We start from the raw sequence: 25,423 nt of genomic DNA, 5'->3' as shown, positions 1-25,423 counted from the left end.
CTTGAGAAAATATTCACATGGTTCTGGTGTGTAATTCTTACAAACGTCCACTTTTCTGAGGTGAAAGTCACGACAAATTCCATCATAATAAACTGGTGTGTGGTTACAAGTTGTATTTGTTTTGTTTGTATTAAAGACAATAACTAGTGATTGGAGGAAAGTAAAAGCACTATTTTTAGTTGTTTTTTTTAAAATTCCAATACAACTTTTAGACCTTTGCTCATAATGTCGATTCCTCTAAGATAGAATCTAATAACTGGTCAAACTGGGAAAACACGTTGATACGACTGTGTTTATTTTGGTTGTGTGGAACGACGGGTGGTTAATGGTGAGAATCAAACACCGGCCATGCCTTTGTGTGGAGTTTGCATGTTTGCCCTGTGGTTGCTGCTCCTTTTTTTCCTCCCACAGTCCAAAAAAACATGCATGTGAGGTGAGTTGGTGACCCTAAGTTGCCTCTATGAGCATGAATCTGAGTGTGTGTGTGTGTGTGTGTGTTCAGTCATGACGAATCCTGCCCTGGTACGAGTTAAAGCCGCATTACTCAGGTGCATTTTTATTTTTATTTTTTGTGTTCTTTCAGCCGAGTTCAAACACGTCTGTGTACATACTCGGATTCCTGTAGGCGTCACGGGGAACCAACCACATCATGCGTGTGAAAAAGACGCTCCGGCGTTACGTAATGCGTCTAACTTAAAGGCTCTGTTGATGCTGTGTGTCTCACACCTGCTGCAGCTTTAACGAAAACTGCCTGTCACAGACACTTTCCCAACTCTCCTGGCAGCCTGTCGGCTGTTAATTTCTCCCTCTCTCTTCTCGCCGGCGGCGGAGGAGACGTGGGAGGAGACACAAATTCAATGTGTGATTCTTCCACATTAATTCAAATCTCCTCCTCGTGATTATTTCTTCTTTTCTATCTCTCTCTCTCTCTCTCTCTCTCTTCTGTTTTAACACCTCAAAACAAAGGCATCAAACTGAAGGACCGGTGCTTTCGGTGTCGCCTCTGCAAGATCAAAGTGAAGATTTCTGTGCGGCCCTGCAGCAAATGGCCCAGGCGGCGGGTTTAATCTGTGACCTCCACGTTAAATCCCCGCGTGGTTATCAGGCTGACCATCTTTAGCGCACATCGCGTATCATCCACGGTGCGAAGATGACATTCCACCCGGGTGGATTTATGAACCCTCTATCTAATCCATAATGTTTCATCTCAGCATGAACAGATTGCGATTCAATATAATCCATGGAGATGACGGGAGAGTTCATCCCATTCTCACTCGGGGCAGCTGAAATGGCACATAGTTCCTTACTCCGCTTTATCATATGACTGTGTGTTTGCTTTTTTTTTAATACAAATAATATAATGTGTTCGTTCACCAGATGATGAGAGGATGGCTCTCATTCACAGATGCACTGATGACATTTCATTTGAGCAGATATTCAGCTGAGAGGTTCTGTATGTGTGTTGATCGTAAGAACGAAGTGTTGCTCTGAAGAAACACTCCCTTAACAAGGTAAATATTCACTGGGCTACTGGAATTGGAAAGTTAATATTGGCGATAGCCGCTTTCATATCTGTGCTGCAAACTACAACACGTGTTTTACATTCCCTCGCGTGTCACTGTATGTGTGATGTAATGTGGATATTTGTGGGGTGTTTCTTCAGAAGCTCTGTGGGCGTCGGCTGGTCCCTCCCTGCAAACACACACTAATCACGACTTGTTATCCTATGATGTACCTACCCCGTCTAAGTTGTGTATTCTGTAGAAATCTCCACAATGCACTTCTACTTTTACTACATATTTTAACCCTTTGACATGTGCTAAATTGAGTAAATAATAAGCATTATTGTCTTATATTATCCTCCTGCAGCTGACTGCTGAATGAAATAGCACCAGCTTTAGTACTATTCTGTTTATATAACCGAGTCATTTTGACAATGATCACAACAGCTTCTTTGTATGAAACCGTTTAAATCCACCTCCTCATCATTTTTTTTTCTTCTTCTTCTTCCCTGAACCAGAATAGGTGATCCACCCACGCTTCCCCCCGCCTGGTATCATAGCGGAATCATTACTCTCCACGCAGCGAGTCCAGAGATCCCATGGAGGCTCCATCTGGACAGGAACGAGCTTTGCTCTTCCTCCGTGTTTGTCACCCACTTTGCATCTCATATCCTCCGTCCTCTATCCTCCGGGGCTTCGTTCGCTCACCGGCACTCCCTCACAAGCAGACGGGAGGTTTTTACACGTCCAAACATGTTGGCTTTGTTCCATTATGGGAAATATATACGGTTGTTGCGTGAAGAATTGAGCTTTGATTAAATTCAGACGCTTTATGTTGGTTTTGAAGTCGAGGCCACTGCTGCCGGATGCGACTTGTTTGAAGCATCTTTGTGAAGAGACGACGGGAAGGTGAACAAGGAGTCTAAATCTGGTTGGAGAGCAGGTGGATGCTGCCGAACGAGCGCGACGGCGTCACTGTTCAGCCTCTTTGCTGCTGCTATTCTCTGCCATGCTCCTCTTGCACACTGTCTTTGATCTCGCCGGGGCTGACCTGAGTAAACAAAAGGCTAAATAAAGACCAAGTGCAGAAAAATACATTTAAAAAGAAATAAAAGGCTACTTAGCATCCTCGCTGGATGTTACAATGAAAGAATCTCTGATTAGTAGTTTATTGGATTAATAGTGTCATGTGAGATGAATCAGATTTTCTCTTCGGTAACTGACGCCAGCAGCCGCCTTCCATTTTTACGCCATTATAAATAATCCCAACGCCACGAGCAGCGGAAAGATGTGATTAAGACAGCAGCCTTCGACTGGTGCACATGCTGTGAATTCATTCTAACAGGAGTCTTCACGACGCTTTTAATAACAACAGCAGCTTGAATACATCTGAAGCTTGTGAATATCTATTATTGCTATTGAGGAATCATTTCCTACAGCTGAATCCTCTAAAATACTGTTGATATTCAGTTTTCATGACGTGAATCAGACTGTCCTTCTTATTTTTGTACTCGAATATTCTGTATAATATAAACTCCTCCTTGTAATACCTGGGAAATATAATTGCTCTCTCAGCATTATTCAAATTATGATGACTGCGCCTTTCTATACTTTCCTGAAACTTCACCTGGTGATCCACACACCGACGTAATCCCCCCGTGACATTTCCCTGAAGATCCCGCTCTTTGTCTCTAATTACTTTCATGTGAAGTTTCTTTTTGTTCCGCACCTTTGTTTCCTGCACTTTTCCCCCGGAGGAGGCGGGCGGATGCGTGATAATTTGCGGCGGCGCGTGACTCAAGTCCACAGAAGTTCAGATCCTCGGCTCTCTTGACGGCAGCGCCAACACACCTTCCCGTCTGCGACGGTCTACTTTGTCCCGTCACTTATTCGTGTCGCCGAATAATTAATCGGCATCACAGAGCGCTTGTGTTTGTTTAAAGTTGCGCACTTGTGTTCTTCATAGATTCGCTTACATCCGTGCCCAGTTGGACGGACTTCGTTTCATGTATGAAGCTTGTCCTTGGTATTTATAAGTCACCGTTCGTTACCGTGAACTTTGCAATCTCTGCATCTCGCAGAAGGTTTTCTGATTTCGCAGAAGCACCGATACCGATACCGATACCGATGCCGATACTAGTGTCAGGTATTGGGTCCGATACTACACAGAGCACTCTAACTCGTAAAAGAGCCCCGATACAATTTGGTGAGTCGAACATGAGAGAGGACGAGGGATGCCGGTGGTATCGGTGTTGAATCTCGTTGTTTTCTTTCTTCATTATCCTCCGAGCGTTTAAAGCAGCGTGTCTCAGTCTGGTTCTGCTGGCGGCGTCTCCCCCGTTGAGACGGCTCACCTCTCCTGCATCACCGGCAATTGTGAGATTTGTTCGATTTCTATAAGAATAAAAAGAACATTATTGAAAAAAAAAAAAAAAAAAAAGACCTGCTGTCATTTTCATACAGTGAGCAAGCTGCGTCTCCCGGGAAGAATGATTCTGTGATGTATTGATCGTAAAGGATTTTTCATTTCGTCTTTCTCTCAATTTCACCACGTTCAAGCCGTTATGGCTCACCAAACCATAAATCTCTTCATTTATATTCAGCCCCCAAACTCTTTCTGCAGTTTATGCGCTCCGGCGGTAAGAGAAAGCAAGAAGAGAGATAAAGAAAGGAATCGGATAATAAAAGTGTTTTGGAGATGAACGAGTGTCAGATGATGAGTGGGACGTGAACCGACAAGCAGTCAGAACACGAGAGTCGGAGAAGGTCCAATTTTCATACAGGGAGGAGAAGAAATCTCTTCTGGTGTCTCGTTTCTTTCCCTCAAGTTCTCCATCACTTCCTATTATTAAAATAAAGTGTGTGTGTGTGTGTGTGTCTAAACAGGCCTGTTTAAAAATGCATCCACCTCGGTGTTTTGTAGTTTGTCCTCCAAATATCTTCTGAGCAAAAATACTCCAAGGGCTTTTCATGCCACCTGCTGGAAATCAATTTCTCCCTGTGAAGAAAGAGCTGCACACACACACACACACACACACACACACACACACACACACACACACACACACACACACACACACACACACACACACACACACACACACACACACACACACACACACACACACACACACACTTCTTGGCTTTTTGCTGACAACCATATCTCGAGAAAATTAAATATTACTCCCTTACCTCCTCAGCCACCTCTCTCTCTCTCTCTCTCTCTCTCTCTCCTCATATGTCCTCTCAGCTATCTTGTCTCCGGTGCCAAGAAACAAACACACGCACGCACACACACACACACACGCACACACACGCACACACACACACACAGCCCACGTCCTTGGGCCGACTCCATGAGTAATGGCTCCTCCGGCAGCACCACGCTCTCACTCATAATAAAAGTCATCAATTAGGAGTCAGGAGCGTGCATTAGCGACACGACGCCGCTGCAGCGCCGAGTCGGGAGCCATATGGCGGCGTTACGGGTTGCGAACTGCAGTGGTGAAACGCTCCCGCCGCGCCCGCGAATTCCCCCGTACCTTCACGTCCCCCTGCTTTGAGGTTTCGCACCGGCAGAGTCTGCCTGGAGACATTCATACATTTCAAATGTGGCGAATATCAAGTTAGATGCTTTGAATCAGCCGGTGTCGTTTAGAGGAGGGTTGACAAATATCGGGCAAACGGTGACGATAGTCTGAAACAATGCACAAAACATGGACATGTATAAATATCTATTATCTGTTGTACTTATATGGCATGATTCTGTTTTTACTTCACCAACAATACATTTAATGAAGCAGTAATAAACGACCTTTCACGGATGCATTTCTTGCTAGAGATGCACCGATACCAGTATCAGGTATCGATGAGCATCGACACAGAGGATATATGTGGGTTACATCAACGCCTCGCCGTCATATAGTGTTTGTATATGGGGTATAAATTATGGCATTTAAGAAGCCCTACTATAGGTATTTGGTCTTGCAAGTAGCTCAAATCTTTTAAAAAATTGTGGTTTATCGGCGCATTATCGGCCAAAATGTTCCATTTTGCTTGCGTCATCGTTCGGTTAGACCAGGGGTCGGCAATCCGCATGTGGCTCTTTGGTCCCTCCACTGCGGCTCCTGGAGCTTCAGTCCCACTGCAGTTCATCCTGGAGGGACGTAAGGAGGCAAGGCCACCCAGAGCGCAGTCCCGCTACAAAGAGTGGTACAATGTAGGCGGGTTGTGAACGAGCAGCGATGTGACGTCATTACGCAACAATAATGGATGAAGAACGTAGAATCGCGGCTGCAGGTCATGACAGTGGCTCAACTGGTGTCTGAAGCTGGGAGCTTCCTGTACCTTTCACAGTAAAAGCCCACAGTTCCAGGAGGTTCATTGCAGACTTGTTGAGAGCGACGGAACATTCTAGTGAATTTCACAACAACTACAGGACATTAAAGACACACCATCACACTCATGGTTCTAACAATCCACATCTCCCACATTTATCTTCCATTTTAATAATGTGTAGCAATAAAGGAGCCGACAGCTGCAATGCATTATGGGAGTTTCTGTTTGTGGTGTTTTAAATGTAGCTATTGGGGGTTATGTTAGGTTTGTAGTGTTGGTAGTAATTGTGTTTTTGTTGCTTAGTTCATGTAGTTTAGTTTATTAGTTGTAAGTCGTCAACCAGCAGTGAAGAAGGTTTTGTGTGTCGTGTCGTCCTGGCATGGTCTGCCTGTGGGACTTTCAAAATAAAATGCGTGCGGCTCTCTGGGTGTTGTGTTCAGTGGGAAACGGGACCAAATGGCTCTTTGAGCATTAAAGGTTGCCGACCCCTGGGTTAGATCCTCTGCCCATCCATCTTCTCTTCAACCTTTTCCAACTGCTGTCAGCCAATCAAAGTTTGCGACGGCCGACTGTTTTATTGAAAAATTACAGTCAAAGTCTCCTTTAATGTTTTCCACCAGGCTGGATTGAACCTACTTCTGGGTGGGTTTTGGCCCCTGGGTCACTTGTTTGACACCTCGGACACCGAGGAAGAAAGTACGTGTCGTTGCAAACTTGTCCAAAGAGAAAGGGTCATAAAAAAAGAAAAAGAAAAAATCCCCATCATGACTGAAGTACGTTGCTGTCAGATCCAGGGTCAGTGGCTGTATGGAGCTGCAGGCTGGCCCCTTCAAAGGCCGAGATATTGCTTTATCACAGGACACCTGAGGCTTTGTTTGTGAGCCGTGAGACTTCTGACCTCCCCTGGTAATAATCCTGCTCCCGGTGTCACCTAAAGAACTGGGGGAGAACATCCTCCGCGACAGTGCGGCGGAGAGAAAGAAGTGGAAGAAGGCTTCAAACTAAAAAGGACTGAGAGAATGCCAGGCTAAAAAAAAAAAAGGATTTCCCTCAACGGTTCATACATATTGTAATGCACCTCTGGCGGGCTGTTTCTAAAACGAGAGCCGTGACATGAATATCCACCTCGCTGTATTTCAACGTCGTCAACGTGGGAACAACTAAAAGGCCGTTGTACATGAGCAATCTGCCGGGAGCGCCGTACATTAAGGCGTCGGGGCGTCCGCTGATCTGAATACCGATAACGGGACCTTGAAGGCCTTTTTCAAACAGCGAGTGAAGAGACTGCAGGAAGGATGAGGTGTCAAACTGTCCCCGTGGCCCTTGTAAGTAAAGCTGCATTCCGAATGAGGTGTGAGTTATTAATAGCTTTTTTTAAGGTCAACCTGGAATGCAAGTATGAAGGTAATGAAGGCTGCCGGTGCGCCTGTCGGCATCTGTCTGCTGCACTTTAGACATTTTTCTCTGGTGGCAAAAAAGCAATTTTCCTGATGTTGCACGTATGAGATTCAATGTTCAACAATATAATCATTTTTATGCCAGGTATCATGCATTTGCAATGCATCTCACTCTTTTTGTCCTTGCATTGATAATTATAACTCAATCTAAACTCTCGTTTGCATTAAATTATGAAAAAAAAATACAATTAACATTTTTTTTGATACAATAACCATTCAAAGTTAGGAAATCTCAGTTATCATTTCTCTCAATGTTTCTAAAATGAGTCCTTTCAAAGCTGTTTTTTTTTTTTTAAGTTGCATTTTAAGCGACTCCAGGTTTAACGTGTAAACGTAGCCCCAGAAAGGTTTGTGTTCTGTGTCCACTACATTTAGGAATCCAGTCAGTTGGAGTAAAAATGTGTCATGAGGCAGACAATATAGTGTTGTAACAATAATAATAAGAATTAAAAAAAATTAATAAATAAACTCCTTACTGCCTGGAATAGCTGATACTGTACACGTTGTGTTCAGTGGGTTATGGAGCAGGGGAAACAACACTGCTTCATGAAGGTTCAATTCACTTCAACTTTATTTATATAGCACCAATTACAACACAGTTGTTTCTCGGTGCTTTTAACAGGGAAAAGAGGGGAAAAAAACCCAATGAAAGATTGAGTTTTTTTACATAATGAACTGACTATATTATGCAGAAAATAACAAATCAAACATGACCACATGTATTCCTTCCCAGCATGCCACAAGCAACGGCGATCACCATGAGTGGAATTACACCCTGGAACATACAAACATCTTGTTTCAAGCTTTTCACAGCGTTGGATCAGACTAACGGTCTTTTACATAATTCAGACTCGGGGCGTTTTCCTACATCGTCCTTATTTTCTGACTTAGATTCATTGCCTTCGTGACACCCGACCACCGCATCACGGCGTCGCGTTGATAAACAACAACGATCTCCTCACGAGCAGCAAGATGACAGATCGTCCACAGTGGAGAGAAGCGAGATTAGATTATCTTTCAAGCTGTCACCTTGGAAATGGATGAGGATACAAGAAAGGGAGAGATGGAGAGAAAGAGTGGGAGGAGTGCAGGTGAAAAAGAGAGAGATTTTTTTAAAAAAGAAGAAAAAAAACTGTGAATACAAATGCAAGAAAATTGGATTCCGGAGAGTTTCCACGTGTGAACGAGTGTTTGTGTGTCAAACACACTGTAGCTCCAGTTGGTATTCCACATGAGTTTCATCGCTGTAGTTTCACCCTCCTCCTCCTCCTCCTCCTCCTCCTCCTCCTCCTCCTCCCACCCCCTCTGCTACACTCTCTCAGTTTTTTCCATCTTGTTCCCATCTCTTTCCCATTTTCCAATTCTGTATTTGCACCCGCCGCTCTCACCTGTTCGCCTCTTCATCTCGTCTCCCACGTCTTTCAAACCCCCGCCGCCTTCCTCTTCACCTCCATCTGTACGCTTTCTCTCCCCCTCTCCAAATCTTTGTCTTTCTTTGTACCCCTCGCTCTCTCTCTCTCTCTTTCCCTCGCTCTCTCTCTCTCTCTCAGGATGAAATATTAATGCCCATCCATACTGGGAGTGCAGCAGCAGCCGGAGCCACGGGAGTCAATGCCTTCAAAGACTTATGGCCTCTGAGCTCACAGAAAGAGAGTGAAGATGGAAAGAAAGAAAGTAAGAGGGGAACGAGTTGGAGGAGGTAAAAAAAAAAAAAAAAACAGAGGGAAGAAGTGATGGCAAAAAGGTGAGAGGGAGAACTGGAGAGATGAGACGATGAGATGAGATGTGATGAGCGAAAGACAGACGAGCCCCTCGATGACATCAAACACCAGGAAACATATGATGAAACGCTTCTTTTTTATTTGACATACACACACACACACACACACACACACACACACACACACACACACACACACACACACACTTGCGTTCAGACGGCCTGTGTAGGTTAAACACAAAGAGGAAGAAGAACCACAGAGAGTTTTACCAAGTGACACACGAGTCACTCCACCTCAAAAATAACTTTATGAGGTTGTACCACATTTCTGAGTTCCTCACATAATCTCCAGCGATCACAACTCGTCCGCTGTTCGCTTTGAGGAACTTTCAATACATGTGAGGTGAAACTTCACGGAGACGTTAGAACGCCACTTTCTGAAAACGGCTCCCAAAGGTGGAACTTTTCGAAAACACTCCACTCCCTGTAAAAAGTCGAGAAAACGCAACCGCTGTGTTTGAAAATGCTCGGGCTCCGTGCATGAGAGGATGGACAATAACAAGAATGGCGTCCTCCGTGACACTGATCGCTGAACTCAAGTCCACAAATGGCATTTGCACATCATTTTGCTGGGCGAGGAAGATTTTGACTAGTTTTGCGTGCCGTGATTAAAACATCTGGGCTCGGCTTTCTTGCTAGTTTTGTATTTGGTCACCGGTAAAAACAAACCAACTTTGTCGTCAGATCATACAAATGTGCGTTTACTCGCCACGGTTACATTTTATAAGCTATTCTTCTCTGCGGCAGCATGGACACGCTATAACTACATCGCCGTCGGCGTTTCTGCCGTTTCCGTGTAAACGGACATCGGTTTTTTTTTATCCCCCGCCGTGGCCGATAGGCCCCGAAGGGGGATCTTGAAACAGTCTACGTACGTACGTACGTTCGAACGTTTCTACCTATATCTCGGCAACCCCTGGGCCCACAGTGACCAAACTTCACATGTGGATACATCTCAGAGGGGGAAGGGATACTATGGTGACCTTGACCTAATTTGCATATTAAGTAGGTCACAGGGTCACGAAGTGCTTAAAAACACATTTTGGGCTCTGGAGGCCTAGGTTTTTGAGCTAGGGCTCTGAAATTTTATACACACATGATACACACTCCAGGGATAACCTCCAGTACACCAAGTGACCTGACCTTGACCTTGAAGATCGGTAGGGTCTGAAGTTTGCTCGTCATGGTTGCACAATACATGTATTTTCATATAAACATTTCTCCTCATTTCTCAGCAGTTCCTGGGCCCACAGTCACCAAACTTCACACATGGACACTCCACCTGGGGAGAAGGGGCACCATGGTGACCATGGCCTAATTTGCATATCAGGTCACAGGGTCACTAAGTGCATAAAAACACCTTTTGGGCTCTGGAGACGTATTTTGACATAGCTTATGAAGAAGACCTTTCAGATTCTACATAATGATCTACTAGGACCCATGGAACACCCTCTAGTGTACCAAGTGTGCTGCCTTAGGCTTTGTAAGAAAACATAAAGCCCTCCGGCGGGGGATTAGCCGAGCAACGGCCTTCTTGTTTCTTGTTTTTTTTTAAATGTCGTTGTAAAAACGTTAAATGCGAATACGACGCGATTTCACTTGAACGGTGAGCTCACGTGTCTTGTGACACGTCTTGATCTCAAAACCGGAACGCTCCCTGAACGTTAGCGTGCTCCGAGCAGGACGACATTTCTAATAGTATAAACTCGAGCACACACGCAGTGTATTTTCTTATTTTGTCGATGATTTACATTGATTTCTTTAGACGACTTCCATACACTCGGCATTGGAATATACCCTAAATGTCTCTCTTTCTATTGCTCTCTCTTGATATATATATATATAAGTTTGATGCTAAGAATCCTACATAACCACACACGGTTCCTCTGGTCAACCCCCCCCCCCCCCCCCACATGATGCCGTCGTCTCCCCGCTGCTCCTTGTGTGCCAGATGTGATCCTGAATTCACTTTGTCTAATTATCCTGAGTTTGCACAACAGCGTCGCCGGCCGCCCCCCCTCGCCTGTTGGACGGCGGCGCTCGCTCCAATTAGGCGCCAAATTCTGGGTTGTTTCCAAGCAACCTGCATTAAAGCCGCGGCTGCTTGTGAGGGGAAGATCCAAAGCTTTGAAGAATTCTGGCGCCGTGTTTGAATGGGAGCGTTTCAGAGTGTTTTATGTGCGGGAGCAAGGCGAGAAGGGCAATAAAAAAAAATTTTTTAAATGGGAAAGATGTAAAGAAATTGAGAGCAACGCAGATTTACAATACGTGATTACAGTGAGTTTGCTGACACACAACCTTCACATCAAATATGGTGAGAGTTTGATGCAGATTTTTTCCTTTTTTGGTTTTTTGTAGTTTTGTACGGAGCCCCTCTGGTGACATTGGTGAAAAAAAAATATTATTGCTTAATAACGCGTGGCCACGCGTTATTAAGCAATAATATTTTTTTTCACCAATGTCACCAGAGGGGCTCCGTAGTTTTGAAACAGAAAAGCAGACGTCATATCTTCTCATCTTGGCCGTTGAGAAGAAGCTGACCCTGACGTGACCGGTGATGATGCAAGGGGGGGGGGGGGGGTCATGATGTAATTCAGCTCCACACCACAGCGTGCATATTCTATGAACTCTGATTATGTCTGCGCACTTCCTCCACTCAGCACTCTCTCCGTTTCACTTCCAGCCCGACACTCAAGCCGTGGCCTTAAATGACCTGCGCCTTCGCCGTCTCGAGGTTTACCTCCACAGCCAAAGGTGCCTTCGCCGCCAGGGTCAAACACTTTGACAAAGTGCCTCTGTCACTTATGCTAAGCTATGTGTTGTTGCTTTTAACGTTTCAAAAGCGACGTGTTCTGCAGCGTGTCAGCAGATGTTCGGTGTGATTAGATGAACATCTATTCGAACTGTTTACTTTTCAAACGCCCGTACGTTTTGGCTTTAATCCGTCTTTTAATGAGATATACATCCTAAAAGAAAACACACAAAGCAGCTAGATTATTCTCCACATACATACTCATTAGGTCTTATTGCTCAGCTGAAAATACTTATTAACAAAATGCACCTTTCAGCCATGCTTCGGGGCATTCAGTGGCCCAATGCTGTGAGAATCCGTTTATCCTTTATTAAGAATGAAACTATATAAACTGCGGGCTCTTTTTAAATATTAATGCCTTCGATATGAAACAATGGGCAGAGTGCTACAGACGGACATAAATAGTATTCACACATAAAGCACTTTTCTGCAGCATTAACAGCAGTGGCAATGCAGCTTCCATAGCAGCTAAATAGCCTTTCACCTTCAATCCTGGGCCTCCAGGAGCCTCACGGCTTTGATTCTGGTACATTTTCAAATATACTCAATATAATATAGCCAATTCGGTGGTCCAGTAGGCTGTGGGAAGAAGATCTAAACACAATGTGTTTCCTTCCAGGATGAAGTGAAACTTTATAGGTGCCCTTCAAAATAAAAACGTCAAAAACTTAATGCAGCATTTAACGTGAGCTCTTCCTTCCGCCACAAGTTGGATCCAAACGCGCAAATAATTTCAGAAAGACTTTCAACAATTCCGTCCATACTGACATTTATAATCCATTGAGAATGTATTAAATCCTTTCACGACTCGGGCACAGCAGAGCATGAATTTAATTAATCAGTAAATCCCAGTGGTTCCACTCTGCATTACATCCAGGGATTACCCCAGTTTACAAGTGCAAAAAACATCATCGTGGTGAATAATTACATTGAATTGGTTGCATTGTTGCCATGTATTTTGCATTTTAAGTCCTCTTGAGACGCAATATATTCCCTCCCAGTGCGAGTGTTTGCTCATGGAGTCGATTCATGAGTGACATTTAAAGAGTGGTCTTAACACTCAAAACCTTCGTAAAATACAGTTTCTTGTTGCTGTTGGCTTGAAAAACCTCAACCTATTCTGCTGGGACCCGCTGCTATATACATAATGCATTGTCTCTCACAGCAAAATTATCCAATTAACAGGAACATATAGTCAGCTAATTAGCAGTACGTGAGAGAATGACGCTTCAACCCCCAGAAGACACAAAGTCGTGAAACCGAGAGGAAACGAATTAAAGTCACAGTCCAGGGTGTAACGGATAGCTCCAGATCAAAGAGTCCGGCGAGTTCAAAGAACCACGAAAAAGAGGCTGCGTTGCAAGGATGAACATTTGAAGTAATCTGAGGTTCCTCAGAATATCAGATAATTACTCTGGCGTCCCCGTTCACGTGCTCCCACACTCAGTTTGGAGATGTTACCCATGTCTCCTCGAGGAGGCTGCAGCGATTGGCTCTGGGAATTTGTCGAACAAAAGAGGGCAGATAGAAGGAGTGAAAAACATTCGTGACGAGGCGTCGGTGCCGCCGTGACGAGACGGCGTCGCCACGACACTGTGCAACGCTGCAGCTTCCGTGGTGTCTTTTATTTCTGTTCAGGTCAGTTTAACTTGATTTATGTAGCACTGAATATAACAAAGTCACTTCAGAGCAAATTTACAGAGAAAAAACCCCCAAAAATCTGCATGAATGAGTATCAGCGACTGTTGAAAAGGGGAAAAACTCAGGGTTTTTTTATCGATAGAGACCTTTGCAGAATCGCTGACGCATCAAAGCAAAGTGAAAAATAAAACATGTCAAAAGTTGATTTTAACAAAAAACAGATGCATGTATGCACAAACTCCAAACTTTTGTTTGTTTTAGTCAGATCTTCTTTGAAAAAAAAAAAAAAGGCCATAATTCATTTTGAAGCTGAATCTGATAATCAGAAGATGTTAAGCGTTCTTCAGTATCACTGTTAGGACGGGTCAGGACCACTCGGCACCATCACAGCCGCTCCACCCGCATCGATCCAAACAGACTAAAAGTACATTTGGCAACGGAGAGAGAGAGAGAGAGAGAGATTCCCTTCCTTTCATCTCTGGGTCACAGACGCAGGTCACCACCACATCGCCCGCTGTCACTTCTGTTTGCATTGCCGGGGCAACATGACATCAAGTAAACATTACAATATTCAGGGGGGAAAGAAAAAAGATCAGTGAATTCCAGTCCCACTGCAAGAAGAAGAGTGAAAACAGGAGGGAAGAAGAAGGTCCTGAAGGGAAAGAGATGTAAGTCACTCTCCGGGCTGCTTCTCCTCACAGGGAATCCGGGAGCAGCACATTGTTCAATAATGGATTGATTTTCTTCGTGGGGTTTTTCTTCCTTTGAAGCTTTGATGTAAATGATTATCTGAGAACTTGTGACTCAACCAGTGCGGCGGATATTCACGTATGTGTCGACGCCGGCACATCTACGACGGGAAACTCGTTGGAATGTTTGGAAAATTTGACCATTTATGGCTTCAGAACTTTATTGGCTCTCGGTTTGCACATTATTACAATCAAACAGTCACCAAAACAAAAGTAGTAATGATGATAAGCTTCACCTCAACATGTACAAATTTGAAAAAAAAAAGTCAATTTTGATGTAATCAACGTACCCTAAATATGAATTTTTAGACACATTCAGTGTATTTTTACATTGAAATACTGTTTATTTGGCCGGTGCTTTATTCTGAAATGTAATGTCACATTATTGCCAATAGCACAATACTTTAATCATGTATTCCTGGATTTCTTTAAATGCTTTATTGCCCATTTGGAAGAAATGTAAGGGAGTGTGGAGGATTTTTCTTTTTCCTGATGCATTAAGTACAGCAAGTATTACAGTACAATAGATGAAATATGTGTTAACATTCCAATGTGAAAGTTCTGTGAAGCTCTTTCAAAACCAGATTTCATGGTCGTCTCGATACGCGGCCGTCGTTTCAATGCGTAGAATGTAAGAAAACGAATTCACATTATAGTGTCTTATTTAGAAAAGGATGGAGGATTTTTATCCTTTAATCCTTAATTGAACTAAACTATAACCCAACTGAGGAAAAACACAGGATTAAAGCTCTGAAATCATGTGTTTGATAGACTTTTCACTGGACTTTTCATCTTGTTGAAACCTACGAGTAGACGCTATGGACGTTCGCTGTCTTGATTTAATACGGTGAAGTAGCACAGTAGTGAATAATGAGCTTGCATCTTCTACATGAGCCTGTATAATTTTTGATTTTTGATTTTATTGTGGATTCTCCAGATTCCTCCGACCGTAAAGTGGGCTCGTTGGGGGAATTCTGCCTCTATATTAGTAATTTATGTGTGTGTGTGTGTGTGTGTGTGTGTGTGTGTGTGTGTGTGTGTGTGTGTGTGTGTGCGTGCGTGCGTGCGTGCGTGCGTGCGTGCGTGCGTGCGTGCGTGTGTGTGTAAAGCACTTTATTAGTAACATTATTCCACAGTCCTTCACAACCTCGCTTAAGTAAAAAAAAAAAAAAAAAAAAAAAGACAGACACAAAGGAGCGATGGATTTATAAACAAGCAAAGTAAAAAGAACAACCAAAATGTCAACGTTTGGTTTCACTTACCCGTTGCCATGGAAACCGTACAACACAGTAGTTCTCTGGTTCAGTTGAATATATCGAAAACTTCTTGACTTGACTGAGCCAAACACTTTTGGCTCTGATGACAATTTAAATTATATAACTTTTCTATCTTCTTGACACATGCACCTTTAAAATCTGTATTTTTTTTTTTTTTTTTTTTACTTTACACAAGACTGAATCACTTGTCCTTGGCTCACATCCCTTACCGGCCTCTTACTGTAATTACTACATACACGAGATATTCTTACTTCATAGGTCTCGGTAACTGTGTGATGTATATAGCAAAAATAAACTTCGGTTGAATTTCAATCCTTGATTCAAAAATGTTATTGTCATTGTTTTTGTTATAAAGCTAAAAGGAGCTGCTTTTTCTCTATTCTCTGTTTTTACAGAGTGTCGTGGAGTCTGAGCTGCTTGGTCATGCTGAGCTTCAAAGCGCTGACTCAGCCGGTTTCTTGTCTGTCCTTCTGTATTGCCAGCATGGTGAGGCGTAACCTGGGTCCGTCCACTCGCTCCATCTATCTGGCTCTGGCATGTCTGTCCCTCGCTCTCCATCTCCTTCTGGCACTGTTTTGCCTCTCGGTCCTCCAGACCGCCTGCGTCCCCCCCGCCCCGTCCTCCTCGTCTTCCTCCGCTCCGAGAACAGACGCCGAGCATCACCAGTCCTCCTCCTCCTCCTCCTCCTCTCCCGCTGCCTCTTCCTCAAATAAACCGCCAGCGAGCCCCCGGGAAGGAGAGCAACACGAACCACCTGCCAGCACGTCGCATCACAAAGGGACGGGCTCGTCCGGCGAGGTCCCCGGGGAGACGGGGACCTCGCCGGACGAGGCCGGGGGGGACACGCGGCGGGTCAGAGGTCGCTCCAAGCTGGAGGCGCTGTTCGAACACCCGCTGTACAATCTGCCGCTGCCAAGGCTGCAGGAAGACGACTGGCTTCTGAGGGTGAAGACGGACAAAGACGCAAAAGACGAGGGAAGTGAGGAGGAAGAGGAGGAGGAGGAGGAAGAGGAAGAGGAGGAGGGGGAAGAGGACGACCCCGATTCCATTGATCTTGACTGGTGAGAATAAATTCACCTGGGAAGCAGAATAATGAAATTCAATCCGTTAAATGGGCTTTTTAAACGACAGTGACGTTGGAGGTCAAGTTGTTTCCTGCAAACGTCAACAGAATCGTCAAAACGTGAACTCGTGTTGATTTCTCAGAGACGAGATCCTCTAATGAATGAACACAGACGCTGTCGGTGGCCACGGGATGAATAAAACACGATGAGATCGCAAGAAAGTTTTAAGTGGAAGGATTCGACGTGGGCAAATGTGAATGTTGAGAATAACGTCAAGAGAGCCAGTCGCACCGGAGCCACGTTGCTTTAGCGACACACTCACGGTAGAAGTGTGACCCACATTGGAGCCTCTTCATTTTCCTTCCCTCGGGAATATTTCCAAAAAGTAACATCCACAGCCCGGGTGCAGCCGGAGAAGCTCCGCTGCAGAACTCTCTGCACCTGTTAACAAATATAACGGCTTTTCCAACGACGAAACCGCGATAACGAAACTTATTTGACTCCAGCCAACACGTCAATGGAACTCCTACTTTTTTACCCTTCGAGTTTGTTTTAAACCTCGAAAGTCTGTCAATAATAATGTCAAATAAGGCGTTGTTGTCGCCTCCCCACAGGCGGAGCTCCAGCGAGGAGGGAGGCTACGACAGAGCCTCCTGGACGGGCGCCGTGGAGACCCACCCCCCGTGGCTGCGCTTCCACCTGGGCATCTCTCGGCAGCGGCTGTACGACCGGAAGGACCCCCACCTGGCCCAGCTGACTCGCTATCTGGCCACGCAGCGCATCCTCAGTACCGGTGAGGGGGGGGGCGGGGCCGGGGAGGAGGTGGGAGGTCATGGTGGGGTACGGCTGGCGGGGAGGTGGAGGATCATCAGGCAGTCAGTCGTCCTCCTTGTCGCAGAAACTGCATCCCGAAGTGTCACACGGGTTGAAAATTGCAGCAGAAAATCTACAGCCGGGGTCATTTTTCTCTCCAACGCAACTGAAATGTGGTTTTTTTATTTATTTATTTGTTTGTTTATTTGAGCAGTATACATTCTCCTCCAAAGGAGTCGGCTGAAGCAAGAAGCTTCTGAGCGCCTCGCCCCCAAATTCAGTGCAAAAGTACATTTTACTGGTATAGAAAGAACAAAACATCAACAAAAGAGAACTTGGTACATTTCAAGCAACTACATCAACACGGACCAAACTTACAACACACACACGCACGTATAAGTTGATCCTGCTTCTTCAATGCGTTTCTTCCGCTCTGTATATATACAAAGTCTTTTGTTTGTATTTATATTTGAACAGGTTGATGTTTGGACGTCGTTTCAACTCCGTCTCCAATTTGTTCCACAATCGTACACCATGAACTGTCGGGCTAAAGCTTTTCAGGCTTGTGTTTATGTTTCTGAGTCCGAAAGTTTAATTCGTCACGTGATTCATAACGACCAGTACGATCTGGGAACCTTCTTTGTATTTGTCTTGGTAACAATCTGAAACCTGCTTTATAGAACATCTGTACTGTTTGGAACTCTCTAAACTTCATGATCTTTGATTTAAAAAAATAACGAGTTTGAGTGGCCCAGAAACCTTTATGAATTAATCGAATAGCTCTTTTTTTGTAACATCACTGTTGGTTTTATTGTGTTTTTATAAATACTACCCAAACCACAGTACAATAATATAAATAGGGCAAAATCAGAGAACAGTATAAGATGTGTAAAGCTTTGATGTTTAAAATGTGCTTTGCTTTTGCTATTATTGCAAATAGCAAATTATTGTTTTTGCTCCACGTATCATGAATCACCTGAGACTTTGAGTAAGATTTCATAAAGGGATGTACGTCAGGGTTCCTCTTGACACGGTGGTAACGTCGCTTCTTATTTCAGCTGTAATCTGTTAATGGGACGGTCGGCGCTCACGTTTTTTACAGAAAACACACGGAAAGCACACATCGACGTTTCCTTGGCTCGTGTAACGAAAAGGCAAAAGCACATTTCACACCCGGAAGAAATCCAGTTTTTCTCTGACCCACAAATTCGGTCGAAGAGTAAAAGAGCACACACACACACACACACACACACATACACTACAAATTCTAACTTTAACAACAAGTGAAAAACACACTTATTATAGTTTAAATTCAGCTCCGTGATCACAAGCTCTCGATAAACTTTTCACTGAAACTCACACACTGACACTAAACACACACCTCGTGACCCATGCGTACTGAACACACACACACACACACACACACACACACGTATTGACACGTAGCAGCTCATCCTCCTCTCATCTCCAGCCCCAGAATGAATAATGTATTGCGATTAGTGTTGTATGGTGGAGATTAAGCATTCATCTCAGGCTACGGGCTGATTTATTTATTTCTTTTTCTTTTTCTCATTATGTCATCATTTTCTATGTTTAACGTTCATCTCGCCACGGCATAGTAATGTGTGGAATTGGAGAGGGGGGGGAGGGAAAAAAAGCAATTTAACGAGTAATCCAAAGAGGTAAAGAGAGGGAAAATAAGCCAATGTTACTCGTGTGTTGCCTTGAAAAAGAAAAAAAAAAAAAAAACGTTTTATGGAAGATGTTAAAACAGACTATCGTGAGAAGCTGAGGCGGCCTGGTTTGAACTGGAGCACAAAAAAAGGGGAATGAAAACACACTTTGATTTTGCTCATTCACCCTGCGTCATCATCTGAATGTTCAGGGAGGAAAAAGAAATACCCCAACCTCGCTGCTATACAGCTGTGTGCGACTGCAACGGGAGTCAAACTCACCGATCTCGCACGAATATTCTCATTTTAACACGAAGGAGCAAATCTGAGAAGCTCCTGCAGGATTAGATATTAATATAGCAGCGATATATATGACATACTCTTTGAAATGCGGTGCGTTTCTCCCCGGGCCTCGTGTTAAAATGGTGAAAATAAGAACGAGGATGACGTACGACGTGGCTACATCGAGGCTTTTTCAAGTGCGACCCCTGTTGTTCCCTCCTCCTTCAGTCCAGAAGAAAGGAGGAACTCAGCTGAAGCTGCTCATGTCGTTCCCAAACTACGGAGAAGCTCTGCTCAAGCCCATGAAGTAAGGTGGAGGCGCCGGCTGACTGGAATGTTAACGACTCCCCGAAAACACTTCCACACTGTGAGTGTGACATGAAACAAGGCCCGCGCGTGTGTGTGTGTGTGTGTGTGTGTGTGTGTGTGTGTGTGTGTGTGTGTGTGTGTGTGTGTGTGTGTGTGTGTGTGTGTGTGTGTGTGTGTGTGTGTGTGTGTGTGTGTGTGTGTGTGTGTGTTGTGTTTTTGCTGCACAGGCAATCGAGGGACGCAGAAACCGACGTCAACCTCTTCTACTTCTCAGACTTCGAGAGACACAACGCAGAGATTTCTGCCTTCCACCTCGACAGGTACAAATGTAGACACACCTCACCAGCAGGCGGCAGACAGGGGAGGGGGGGGGGGGGGGTATGGGGGGGTGTGGGGGGGGGGGGTGTTTATCTAGGGCAAAAGAAGAAGTGTAGTGGTTGAAAACCAGCTGCCGACACGACAAACGTCACAGTGGAACAGGCAGACGAGTGAGAATAAGAGAAACACTTCAAGCTGCGTGGTGGTCACAACTCTCTCTTGTCTCGTCTGTCTACATCGTGGCGTCTGTCCTTGTGTCCCCGTGTCCCCGTGTCCCCGTGTCCCCGTGTCCCCGTCCCGCCTCAGGCTGCTGGGCTTCAACAGGATCCCGCCTGCAGTCGGTCGACTCGTCAACGTCACGTCAGAGATCAGAGAGGTCACCACGGACGGCAGGCTGTCCGGGACCTTCTTCACCTCCCCCGGTGACGTGTATAAAACACGTTAATCCACATGAATCCTGTGGGGGGTTTGTATTATCCCCCGCCGTGGCCGATAGGCCCCGAAGGGGGATCTTGAAACAGTCTCCGTACGTACGTACGTACGTTCGAACGTCTCTACCTATATCTCGGCAACCCCTGGGCCCACAGTGACCAAACTTCACATGTGGATACATCTCAAAGGGGGGAGGGATACTATGGTGACCTTGACCTAATTTGCATATTAAGTAGGTCACAGGGTCACGAAGTGCTTAAAAACACATTTTGGGCTCTGGAGGCCTAGGTTTTTGAGCTAGGGCTCTGAAATTTTATACACACATGATACACACTCCAGGGATAACCTCCAGTACACCAAGTGACCTGACCTTGACCTTGACCTTGAAGATCGGTAGGGTCTGAAGTTTGCTCGTCATGGTTGCACAATACATGTATTTTCATATAAACACTTCTCCTCATTTCTCAGCAGTTCCTGGGCCCACAGTCACCAAACTTCACACATGGACACTCCACCTGGGGAGAAGGGGCACCATGGTGACCATGACCTCATTTGCATATCAGGTCACAGGGTCACTAAGTGCATAAAAACACCTTTTGGGCTCTGGAGACGTATTTTGACATAGCTTATGAAGCAGACCTTTCAGATTCTACATAATTATCTACTAGGACCCATGGAACACCCTCTAGTGTACCAAGTGTGCTGCCTTAGAGCTGGCTTTGTGAGAAAATATAAAGCCCTCCGGCGGGGGATTAGCCAAGCAACGGCCTTCTTGTTTTTGTTTCTTTCCAGAAGAAATGTTCAGCATGCACTAACTGAATCCCCCCCCCCCCCCCCCACCCAGCTGGGAACGTGTGTTTCCACGGCCAGTGTGAGTACTACTGCTCGCCGGAGCACCCGGTGTGCGGCCGGCCGCACGCGCTGGAGGTTTCCCTGGCCGCCATGTTGCCCGACCTCACGCTCGCTCCGCGCAGGTCGTGGAGGTCACCGTGGAGGAGGTCTTACAGCCGCACCAAGCGGGCGCCGTGAGTACATTTTTACGTCAGGCAAATTCAAAGGTCTACAATCACGCTGCAGCGTGTGCAACCAGACTGCTAGTTTTTAAAGTCGCAATACTGCTTGAAAAAATGAGGCGACATAGAAGGTCAAAAACTCTAAATGTTAAAGGGTTCAGTCAAGTCTGACACATTCACAACCCTCTCCAGAAGATGTCATGAAACTCTGAATGGCTCTAGTAATAAAACACAATATTTGCAAAGTTCAACGTGTTTCACTGTCTAATTAAAAACAAAATTAAAGGTGAGTTAAAGACATTGACATGGGAATAGCTTGGGCAGGAGTTTATGACAAGTCTGCTTCACATTTCTCATAATAACAAAAAAAAAATCCCCATTGTGTCTTGTCAAACTGACACAATGTTTGATGATGTGCGCTGTTTAGACGTGTGTTATTCATTAAATGGGACGAAATTACTCTTTTTTTCCCCAGGATCAAAAACCAATCAAATAAAAAAGAGAATTCTTAATAAATATACGGCAATAACAAGTACAAAATAAGAAAAAAAATTAAGAAAATCTTTATGAAGGGTTAATGCCGTCATTTGAAACCCCATTGGTTGACGTTGCAGACTGTAAAAGTTAGGAATAGCTTTCCCCGTCACATCTCATCACGTATGTGGTGCAAACGTGCAAAAACCTGCTTTGGCAGCCTGTTTCTTCGGTTCCTGAAGCCATTGTCTGTGTTTGAATATAATTGTTTTCATGCATCTCTCCTGCAAAGCTTGAATATGAAACTTTTCATTTAGATGATGATTCTCTGCTGCCATCTGGTGGTCGCAGCAGAAACTGCAACGCAGCATTAAGGCGGGGGTGTGAACAGGTTTGGCTTCAGGGGCCACGAACAGCCCAGTTTAATTATTTAACCAGTGAAATAGTGTCGCAATAATCTTCTAATTTAAACTTCAAAGGTTTCCTTGCAGAGTATGTGTAGTGACAATGTCTATATTTCAATATAGCTAATCATTTACTACTAAATATGACTAGAATCTCAACCTATATCCAACTTTAATGAAACCTTCTGGTGCAAATACAGGAAAAAAGCTACTGCATTGTGCAATTTTCCCTTTAATTTTTATCAACTAATTTGATAGCAACTGTTTGGTCCACGATCTTTATGTTTTGCACCCCTCATATGGACAATCATAAATAAAAATATGTGCATTTTATTATTATTTTAACTCCACGTGATTGAAGGATTGAAAGGAACTGAACGTTTATGCTAAATTACACTGCTAGCGAAATACAAGCAAGTTGTATAACTGAAATTAGTTTCATTATAACAGACACGTGCTGATATTTTGATAATAATAGACATTATTCTGTCAGCTTCAGCTCACTCAATTACTATTGACCACTAAAATACTGAACGTTACCGAAATTTGAGCAATGACACTTTTGCGTATTCGGTGGCAGTATTGAGTTTCTTTGATTTCTTTGAGTTTTCTTTGATTTTCTGTCAGTTTTTATGAATAAAAATGAAACTTTTTGAAAACGCTCCGACATGGAAACGCGCTAAAATCCAAACTTCTCTGAAATGTTGAGTTAATATCCATAATGTGTTTTTCTCTGGGAACTGGTGTGTGTGTGTGTGTGTGTGTGTGTGTGTGTGTGTGTGTGTGTGTGTGTGTGTGTGTGTGTGTGTGTGTGTGTGTGTGTGTGTGTGTGTGTGTGTGTGTGTGTGTGTGTGTGTGTGGTTTAATTAACAGCACCCACTAGTGGTCCAACATGAAAACTACATCGTTTCTGCCTTTATCGTGTAAACAGACATTGTTTTCAATTCTTTTCTATTAATTGTTCATTTTTCTCATTAAAAATATTGCCTGCTTTATCTTTAAAATGTAAAATAAATAACGTGTCGTCTCCAGGTGGGAGAACCAGCCGAATTACTGCGACACGGTGAAACAGACGCCTCCTTACAGCCACGGCACCAGACTGGTGGATCTCATAGACATGACCATACTGGACTTCCTCATGAGTCAGTCAACGACACTCTTAATCTTGAGTGTTTAAAATGACATCATCCTTCCATCTTCAGTTTAAAAATGTTTAATTTTTTTTAAATCTTCCCTTGAAGGCAACATGGACAGACATCACTACGAGACGTTTGAGAAATTTGGGAATGAGACATTCCTGCTGCACCTGGACAACGGACGAGCGTGAGTCGTCACTACGTCATAATTGCACCTCCATGCAAGCGTTTATATGACTTTAATAAAAGAATAAATGATTGAAGACATTTCAGGAGGCACTGAGGCGTCTAGCCAGTCCAGATTTTTCATGACAAAACAGGATTGCCTCAGGGAAATGTACTTATATAGCGCCATTCAGACACAAGGCAACTCAAGGTGTTTTACAGGGAAATAAAGGGAAACGCCATTATAAGAGGCGTGCAAAAGATGACAATTAAAGTACAACTTTATTAAGATAAAGTTAATAAAGTGAGTGGGTTCTGTTAGTTTAATGGGAATCCTGAGCAAATAACCATATTTTAAGTCCACGGATGGGTGTTGAGGAAGTCGAGCGTGAGTTTAATAGAAACGGCAAGTTTGGAATGTTAATGAAGGAACGAGGCGCTTCACTATAAATAAGTACTTTCATTTTAAATCAAGGATTGGCTCGGCTTCTTCAAGCCACATGACTGTTGTTGCTGTTCCTTCAGGTTTGGGCGGCACTCTCAGGATGAGCCGTCGATACTGGCGCCGCTCACGCAATGTTGCAGGTAAACAAAAGTGAAAAATGACCGATGAGTGACTGATAAGCGCAATCAAACATTAACACAATCCTGCAAGGTGTGATTGGAAGAAGAAGAAGAAAAAAAATAAATCCACAGTGTGATATCTTCCCCGTAGGATCCGGCGCTCCACCCTCCTGCGCCTCCACCTCCTGTCCCGGCCAGAGCTCCGCCTGAGCGACGTAATGCGGGAGTCGCTGGCTCGGGACCCTCTGGCAGATGTGGCCCCCCTCCTCTCCGAGCCACATCTCGCTGCTCTGGACCGCCGCCTCAACACCGTCCTGACGGAGGTTTCCACCTGTCAGGCCTCGCGCGGCGACGTGGTCTACGACGACATGGAGGGAAAGGATTAGACTGGTTCATCTGGTACGTTTCCTATGAACCTGACGTCCCAGGAGGATAAGGACTCGGACTCACGACGCTCTGGAGCAAAACGTTCTTCTTTTCGTCCATCCGCTGAGCAAAAGATGTGCAAAAGAACTTTTTACTACACCCATGATGTGCATGCGCAGTGTCTCTATATCTTTTCTCAATGGAGCCTACGGGTTTCCAGAAAGTCTTGTTTTTGCCCGTCTACATGACGACGGAGTCGGAGCGTTTTCGAAAAGTTCCACCTTGGGAGCCGTTTTCAAAGTTTTTATTGGCTCAAGAGTTTCATTCAACGGAGTTATTTATTTATCCATAAGAGAATGTACACAGGTGAGGAGCCATATTCTTGTGAAACATGTGGGGAAAGTTTTTGGCAACAATTAAAACTGATTTAACTGACTTGTGGCTGAAATAAATGAATGAGTCATCAATCTTTGTAAAGCAGACATCGGTTCCCCTCCTGGATCACGTGTTAAAAACAGGAATATGTAAAATATTAATATTTCACAAAGGCATTAGTTGATTTCATCGTCCGCGAGTACCATGTGACGCGATCTCCAGAAGCATCTTTTCACCACTTCCGTCCGCGAGGCATTTTGTCGCATTCACACGCGCTGGCATGTGGATGGAAAAAAATTATAATAATTCTCTGTTAAAAAAAAAAAAAAAAAAAAAATCTCGACTTTGATTTGCGACTTTTTTTGGAGTGCTGAAGATTTTTATTTTTTTTTTTTTTACCTCCGGGAAAAAAAAATTATTTGTTTTTTTTTTTTAAACTCCGAATTTTTTTTCTTATTCAGTGGCCCTAATACTCTTTT

General features: G+C 44.3%; 1 protein-coding gene across 1 annotated transcript; it reads left to right on the top strand.

Annotated features, from left to right (window-relative positions):
- Positions 1-16,039: 16,039 nt before the first annotated feature.
- LOC308141654 (extracellular serine/threonine protein kinase FAM20C-like) lies at positions 16,040-24,589 on the top strand (the record flags this gene model as incomplete). Its single annotated transcript, XM_080511861.1, has 10 exons — positions 16,040-16,554; positions 17,235-17,413; positions 19,617-19,695; positions 19,925-20,017; positions 20,322-20,437; positions 21,292-21,472; positions 23,371-23,480; positions 23,580-23,661; positions 24,165-24,224; positions 24,355-24,589. 10 exons carry the CDS (start codon positions 16,040-16,042, stop codon positions 24,587-24,589), a joined length of 1,650 nt encoding a protein of 549 aa, XP_080367987.1.
- Between the last annotated feature and the right edge of the window lie 834 nt (positions 24,590-25,423).

This window comes from Blennius ocellaris (genome assembly GCF_963422515.1).
Source record: "Blennius ocellaris genome assembly, chromosome: 16".
Lineage (NCBI taxonomy): Eukaryota > Metazoa > Chordata > Actinopteri > Blenniiformes > Blenniidae > Blennius > Blennius ocellaris.
The sequence above is the reverse complement of the archived record's forward strand: the minus strand, read 5'-3'. Positions and strand labels throughout refer to the sequence as shown.